Source organism: Piliocolobus tephrosceles, chromosome 17 (genome assembly GCF_002776525.5).
Source record: "Piliocolobus tephrosceles isolate RC106 chromosome 17, ASM277652v3, whole genome shotgun sequence".
NCBI lineage: Eukaryota > Metazoa > Chordata > Mammalia > Primates > Cercopithecidae > Piliocolobus > Piliocolobus tephrosceles.
Window position 1 is genome coordinate 10,887,458 of NC_045450.1, and position 8,235 is coordinate 10,895,692.

General features: G+C 52.2%; 1 protein-coding gene across 14 annotated transcripts in view; it reads left to right on the plus strand.

Moving 5' to 3' along the window:
* Positions 1–8,235, plus strand: part of CIITA (class II major histocompatibility complex transactivator) — a 60,415-nt gene that overhangs the window by 38,045 nt on the left and 14,135 nt on the right. For all 14 annotated transcript variants that reach the window (XM_023231151.1, XM_023231154.3, XM_023231155.3 and 11 more), the window contains 5 exons: positions 395–559; positions 1,729–1,797; positions 3,486–5,136; positions 6,011–6,169; positions 7,165–7,236. In XM_023231151.1, coding sequence (XP_023086919.1) covers positions 395–559; positions 1,729–1,797; positions 3,486–5,136; positions 6,011–6,169; positions 7,165–7,236 — 2,116 coding nt within the window. The remainder of the gene's footprint in view (positions 1–394; positions 560–1,728; positions 1,798–3,485; positions 5,137–6,010; positions 6,170–7,164; positions 7,237–8,235) is intronic.

Here is an 8,235-nt window from a genome sequence, read left to right on the forward strand (position 1 = left end):
ATGCTTCCACTCAAGTCCAGAGCATCTGTTCATGGTTACATGACAGCTTCAGTATAATGCACTGGTGTCTCAGAAGCAGAGAAGCTATTCCTGATATCTAGGAAAATGAGCACTTACCACACAGCAGGAAGAGTGCAATAGTAGTACCTGCCCTAAGCTCCTTATGAGCTAATTGCGCCCATTTCACAGATTGGAAAAGCAAGGTTCCAGGAGCTAGATGTAACTCCAGAGCTCTTTCCTCAGCTCTGTCCTGAAATATCTTCCTTTGGAAGTTCTCCTCTCTTCTCTCTAGACTTCGTGAGCTCCACAGCCCGGTTTGGAGTAGGGGTGACCCAAGTGCGTTTCTGGAATCAATACCTGGTTGTTCTCACACCCCTCTCCACCCCCAATGTAGGTGAGGTGCCCCAGGCCAGCCAAGTACCCCCTCCCAGTGGACTCACTGTCCATGGCCTCCCGACATCTCCAGACCGACCAGGCTCCACCAGCCCCTTCGCTCCATCAGCCACTGACCTGCCCAGCATGCCTGAACCTGCCCTGACCTCCCGAGCAAACGCGACAGGTAAGGACCCTCAGGGCCTGTGAGATGTACTAGAAGCAGGATGGAGGCCCTGGGGAAGGAATTGTCTTGGATAAGATCCACAAGCAAAGCTGCCTGTAGGGACAGCAGGTCATGTTTAGGGGTCAGTCAGGACAGGGAGGATCTCCGGGGACTGGAGGCATGGTTGTGGGGGGGAGGGAGGGAACAGCCAGAGAATCCACATCCCATCCAAATACAGCTGTCAGCCTTCAGCTGCTTGTTACCCAGCAGAAAAGCCAGACAATGTGGCCAGGCCTTTTGAAGCTGAAAATCCTGATTTTTACATAGATATTGTGATTTTTAAATTTTAATTTTATTATTTATTTGTTTATTGTTGAGATGGAGTCTCTCTCTGTTGCCCAGGCTAGAGTGCAGGGGTGCGATCTCAGCTCACTGCAACCTCCACCCTACAGGTTCAAGCGATTCTCCTGCCTCAGCCTCTGGAGCAGCTGGGATTACAGGTGTGCACCACCACACCTGGCTAATTTTTGTAATTTCAGCAGAGACAAGTTTTACCATGTTGGCCAGGCAGGTCTTGAACTCCTGATCTCAAGTGATCCACCTGCCTTGGCCTCCCAAAGTGCTGGGATTACAGGCTTGAGCCACTGCACCCCGCCTGATATTGTCTTTTTTTTTTTTTTTTTTTTTTTTTGAGACGGAGTCTCGCTCTGTCACCCAGGCTGGAGTGCTGTGGCCGGATTTCAGCCCACTGCAAGCTCCGCCTCCCGGGTTCACGCCATTCTCCTGCCTCAGCCTCCTGGGTAGCTGGGACTACAGGCGCCGCCACCTCGCCCGGCTAGTTTTTTATAGTTTTTAGTAGAGATGGGGTTTCACCATGTTAGCCAGGATGGTCTCGATCTCCTGACCTCGTGATCCGCCCTTCTTGGCCTCCCAAAGTGCTGGGATTACAGGCTTGAGCCACCACGCCCGGCCATGATTTTTTTTTTTTAAACATAGGTGAAATTTTTAAAAGTGCAGTTGGCCAAAGAAAGACATCTTTGAGTTAGATACAGCCTCAGGCCGATAATCTTATAACCTCCAACTTGGGAAACTCAGCACACGAAGGCTGTAAGGACTAAGTGGCCCAGAGGGAGGGGCGTCCCCAGGGGTAACCCTCACCCTAAATCTGGTACCTGCTTCTCCATCTCCAGAGCACAAGACGTCCCCCACCCAATGCCAGGCAGCTGGAGAGGTCTCCAACAAGCTTCCAAAATGGCCTGGTGAGTGGTGCAGGATCTCTGCCCTGGGTGCTGGAGATGGAAGCCCAAATCTGGCTTCACATCACTCATTCACTTGACGCTTATTCAATCCCTTCTTTGTTGGCTCACACACTCATTTGTTTATTCATTCATTCATTCATTCATTCATTCATTCACTTATTTGATGATGCCATCATTTCACCATTCACTCCACCATTCCCTCAAATAATATTTATTGCCCTTCAATAAGCCTGCACTGGGTGTTAACATCTCATTTTCAGGCTGAGAGAATGAATGAGGGGCAAGTGAATGATGGAGTGAGTGAGTGGATGAAGTGAGAAGTTGATGAGGATGGGAGCAACGGAAAGTGGGAATAAACCAGTGAATAGGGGAATTGCTAAATTACAAAATACTTACTCTCACATACTGGTCTAAGCATGTTAGGTATATTAAATCATTAAAGTCTCACACAATCCCAATATTATCCATTTTCCAGATGAGGCTACTGAGGCATGGTGGGATGTATAACATGCTCAGAATTGCTCCAAATGGTAGAGCCGGGATTTGAACCCAGGCACGTGGGCTCCACTGTCTTAACTCTTAACACTCCCTCCCATGACCTCCCCACGGTGAGTCGGTAGTGATCAAGAGAAGAAAAAGTTTAGTGAGTAAATGAAGGAATGAGAAAAGGTGGCCGGGCATTGTGGCTCACACCTGTAATCCCAGCACTTTGGGAGGCCAAGGCGGGTAGATCACCTGAGGTCAGGAGTTCAAGACTAGCTCGGCCAACATAGTGAAACCCCCGTCTCTATTAAAAATACAAAAATTAGCTGGACGTGGTGGTGGGTGCCTGTAATCCCAGCTACTTGGGAGGCCGAGACAGGAGAATTGCTTAAACTCAGGAGGTAGAGGTTGCCGTGAGCTGAGATTGCGCCACTGCACTCCAACCTGGGCAACAGAGTAAAATCCATCTCAGAAAAAAAAGAGAGAGAGAGTAAAGGTCTAAAAGGAGTGGACAGATAAACAAGAGAAAGGATGAGTGAATGAATGGATGTGGAAATGACTGAACTAATGAATGAGTGGGTGACTGAATGAAGCAGTTGATGAAGACAGTATGGGGGCCAGAGGTGGTGGCTCACACCTGTAATCCCAGCACCTTGAGAGGCCAAGGCAGAAGGATTGCTTGAACCCAGGAGTTCAAGACCAGCCTGGGCAAAATAGTGAGAACTTAGCTCTACAAAAAACAAAAAAGAAAAATTAGCCAGGCATGGCAGTGGGCGCCTTTAGTCCCAGCTACTCAGGAGGCTGAGGTGGGAAGATTGCTTGAGCCTGCAAGGTTGCGGCTGCGGTGGGCCATGATTGTGCCACCGCACTCCAGCCTGGGCAACATAGTGAGACCCCATCTCTACAAAAAAATAAAAAAATTATCTGGACATGATGTCACATGTCTGTGGTCCCAACTACTTGGGAGGTACAGTAGGGAGGATCGCTTGAGCCCAGGAGGTTGAGGCTGCAGTGAGCTATGATCACACCACTGCATTCTAGCCTGGGCAACAAAGCCAGACCCTGTCTCAAAGCAAAACAAAACAAACAAAAAAAACTGTGTAGGGAACAGATGCAAATCATGGTGGCAGTGCTGGCCTTGTGGTGGCTGGCCCTTGCCCTGCCTCTCGCATACCCCTACCCTGACATGCCCCTGGCCTTTTCAGAGCCGGTGGAGCAGTTCTACCACTCACTGCAGGACACGTATCAGGCCGAGCCTGCAGGCCCCGATGGCATCCTGATGGAGGTGGATCTGGTGCAGGCCAGGCTGGAGAGGAGCAGCAGCAAGAGCCTGGAGCGGGAACTGGCCACCCCGGACTGGGCAGAACGGCAGCTGGCCCAAGGAGGCCTGGCTGAGGGGCTGCTGGCTGCCAAGGAGCGCCGGAGGACACGTGAGACACAAGTGATTGCTATGCTGGGCAAAGCTGGTCAGGGCAAGAGCTACTGGGCTGGGGCAGTGAGCCGGGCCTGGGCTTGTGGCCGGCTTCCCCAATACGACTTTGTTTTCTCTGTGCCCTGCCACTGCTTGAACCGTCCGGGGGATGTCTACCGCCTGCAGGACCTGCTCTTCTCCCTGGGCCCACGGCCACTCGTGGCAGCTGATGAGGTTTTCAGCCACATCGTGAAGAGACCTGACCGCGTTCTGCTCATCCTAGATGCCTTTGAGGAGCTGGAAGCCCAAGACGGCTTCCTGCACAGCACATGTGGACCGGCACCGGCCGAGCCCTGCTCCCTCCGGGGACTGCTAGCTGGCCTTTTCCAGAAGAAGCTGCTCCGAGGTTGCACCCTCCTCCTCACAGCCCGGCCCCGGGGTCGCCTGGTCCAGAGCCTGAGCAAGGCCGACGCCCTGTTTGAGCTGTCCGGGTTCTCCATGGAGCAGGCCCAAGCCTATGTGATGCGCTACTTTGAGTGCTCAGGGATGACCGAGCACCAAGACAGAGCCCTGGCGCTCCTCCGGGACCGGCCATTTCTTCTCAGTCACAGCCATAGCCCCACTTTGTGCCGGGCAGTGTGCCAGCTCTCAGAGGCCCTACTGGAGCTTGGGGAGGAAGCCGAGCTGCCCTCCACGCTCACGGGACTCTATGTCGGCCTGCTGGGCCGTGCAGCCCTCAGCGGCCCCCCGGGGGCCCTGGCAGAGCTGGCCAAGTTGGCCTGGGAGCTGGGCCGCAGACACCAAAGTACCATACAGGAGGACCAATTCCCATCTGCAGACGTGAGGACCTGGGCGATGGCCAAAGGCTTAGTGCAACACCCCCCAGGGGCCACAGAGTCCGAGCTGGCCTTCTCCAGCTTCCTCCTGCAATGCTTCCTGGGGGCCCTGTGGCTGACTCTGAGTGGTGAAATCAAGGACAAGGAGCTCCCACAGTATCTAGCATTGACCCCAAGGAAGAAGAGGCCCTATGACAACTGGCTGGAGGGTGTGCCACGCTTTCTGACTGGGCTGATCTTCCAGCCTCGCGCCCGCTGCCTGGGAGCCCTAGTCGGGCCATCGGCGACTGCCTTGGCAGACAGGAAGCAGAAGGTGCTAGCAAGGTACTTGAAGCGGCTGCAGCCGGGGACACTGCGGGCGCGGCAGCTGCTGGAGCTGCTGCACTGCGCCCACGAGGCTGAGGAGGCTGGAATTTGGCAGCACGTGGTGCAGGAGCTCCCTGCCCGCCTCTCTTTTCTGGGCACCCGTCTCACGCCTCCCGATGCACACGTATTGGGCAAGGCCTTGGAGGCTGCGGGCCAAGACTTCTCCCTGGACCTCCGCAGCACTGGCATTGACCCCTCTGGATTGGGGAGCCTCGTGGGACTCAGCTGTGTCACCCATTTCAGGTGGGGCGAGGGGCCAGGGGAAGAGGCATCCTTGTGTTGGGCATTAACTGTGGTCTTGGTGCCAAGCCCAGTGCCCCGTGGGGTCTCTTTTAGTACTCAGGGCAGCCAGGTGGGGCAGAAAAGATTCTCTCCATTTTTAAGATGAGGATGTTGGGGCTCAGAGAGGGGCAGCCACTTGCCACACAGCAAGAGGCAGTGGCATTCTCCCAATCAATATTTGAAGGGCCACCATGTGCCAGTCACTGGGATATGTCTAGAATCTGAGACTGACCTGGGCTCAAATTTGTTTTATTCTTTCCACCCCCTGAGCAAGCCACCATTTTCTTATGCTAAGAGTAAAGCCATGGCCTCCCCTTGGACTGTCTGCCTCCATTCTCTCCTCTTCCACTCCATTTTATATTCAGCAACCAGACCAATCTTCTCAGAACTTGAATCTGATTGTATCCCATCCCTGCTTACAATCCTTCAGGGACACTCCACCACTGTCACGATGAAGTCTAAATTCCTTAATTTGGTTTCATTAAGTTGGTCTGCAATCTGCTTGAGCATTTCAGCTTAATCTCCAGAGGATTCCTTCCATATTCCCCCTAAACATACTTTACGCAAGCTGCAAGGTCCTACATAATTGTGCCATTAATTTGGCAGTGAGCTTCCTGGTAGCCGAAGCAAAAAGTGAAAGAAAACCACCGTGCGAATTGTGAGAAAGTAGGAATCAACAAAGGCTGGAGTGGTCATAGAAGGCTTTCTGGGAAAGGTAGAGGTTGAGCTAAAGAAAGAAAGTATTTTAATAGGTAGGAGGACCCTTCATGGAGCTGCCCTTCCACTAAGGTCTAGCCTGGTCACAGTGCGTGGGTCTGAGGCCCTCCCTCCACAGGGCTGCCTTGAGCGACACAGTGGCGCTGTGGGAGTCCCTGCGGCAGCATGGGGAGACGGAGCTACTTCAGGCAGCAGAGGAGAAGTTCACCATTGAACCTTTCAAAGCCAAGTCCCTGAAGGATGTGGAAGACCTGGAAAAGCTTGTGCAGACTCAGAGGTGAGGGCAGAGGCGGATGGGAGGTGGTTCACGCCATGCAGGTTGAGGACGTGTAGGACCCATTCTCAAGTTTGTCATGGGCATTTCCAGTGCCCCCTGTCCTCTGGGATACCCCATGCTGTCTTTCTGGGCATTGGCCAACCAGAGTCTCTCACTGTACTCACTGTCCAGGCGGAGCCTCCAGAATTGAAAACTTTGCTGCATTCAAAACCTGCTATCATGTGCCCAAGTCTTAGGTAAAGCCATGGAGAACCCCTCCCCTTCTAGGAGTTAACAAAGATGCCTTGTGCATCTAGTAACAGAAGTGACATCCACTGCCACCCTTTGAGGTATTTAGGACAACTGTTGTCCCGAATTTATAGATGGCAGAGCTCAGGTCCAGAAGGCAGACAAAACTGGATTACAGAACAAGTAAACTGTCTTTCATTCATTTCTTCACGTTGTTTGAGCACCTCTTAAGTGCTGTCTGGGATAGGTACTGGTAAGTGCCTAATCTGAGGCTCATTTCCATGAAAGATACAGTCCTGAGATCTTTTATTTTTATTTTTATTATTTCTTAGAGACAGGGTCTCGCTCTGTCTACCAGACTAGAGTACAGCAGTGCAATCATAGCTTAGTGCACCTTCGGAACTCCTGAGCTCAAGTGATCCTCCTGCCTCAGCCTCCCGAGTAGCTGGGATTATAGGTGCATGTCATCACACCAGATGAGTTTTTAAGTTTTTGTAGACACAGGGATCTTGCTATGTTGCCCAGGCTGGTCTTGAACTCCTGGCCTCAAGTGATCCTCCTGTCTCAGCCTCCCAAAGTGCTGGGACTACAGTCATAAGGCACCGCATCCAGACAGATATTTTTTTTTTAAGAGGGGGACAGCAATTGCCCCAAGGAAAGCAATCCCCCTGGGGAATTTGGGGCACTGGGACAGCCATCATGGACCCATGGGTAAGGGCTCAGCAACAGCAATGCCTGCTCTCCCTAACATTGCCTGTTCTCTCCAGGACAAGAAGTTCCTCAGAAGACACAGCTGGGGAACTCCCTGCTGTTCGGGACCTAAAGAAACTGGAGTTTGCGTAAGCAAAGGGGTGGATTGTCTTGTGGGTCTGCGCAAGATTTCCCCTGAAGCATTAGCTGGGCTTATACCATATGAATCGAGATGGATCTCCAGGGTCATTCGTACCGTCTTGCCCACCACTTTGAAAACAGCTTCCAGCAGCTGGAAAGTGGCCAGTCTGGGCAAATGCTGGAGGTTCTTGGATTTGAAGCTAATGGACCCATTTGCTGGTTAACATGGTCATTCCCATCACTCATTCAACAGACGTATTGAGCATTTGAATGACTGAGGCTGCTGTCCTCAATGAGCTGACAGTCTAATCAACTCCCCTCTGGAGGAGGTCAGGGGGACTTCCTGGAGGAGGTGATATCTGCATTGAAGCTTCAGTGAGGATAAGGAAAGAGCCAAGTGGGGAGAGGGGAGTAAGAAAGGCTTTCCTGGAATTATAATTTGGCCAGGGATCAGAGAAGGCCCAATGTGTCCCCAATCTTCCGCAGGAGGATGCCACTGACTATGGAGTTCTTTTCCCTCCTGTGGCCAGGAACTGCCCAACGTCTCTTGTGCCTGAGCTTGTTTACTTCCACAGCCAAGGGATGGCCTCCCTGGGGAGAATCTTTCCCCAGTTTGAAGGATTCCCAGGAGCTTTTGAAGTACAGCTAGGATGAAAAAGCAATCTTGCCTGCCTGGGACTATCCTGTTTGGGGAACTGAAAGTCTTGCATCCCAAGAAGTCCCTCAGTCCCAGGCAAATTGGGACAGTTGGTCACTCTGTGTGCGGCCAGGGCTGGGGGCCAACATCCTAGACAGTGCTGCTGGGGTGACAGAAATGGAGACCTAGGCAGGGCTCTAGGGAGTACAGTTGTATCTGGGTCACTGACGAGGGGCAGCCTACCACACAAGGGCCCCAAGAAAGCACAATAATTATTATATTTAGATCTGTCAGAACATAGCTTCCCTCTCTTTCTTTCTTTCTTTCTTTCTTTCTTTCTTTCTTTCTTTCTTTCTTTCTTTCTTTCTTT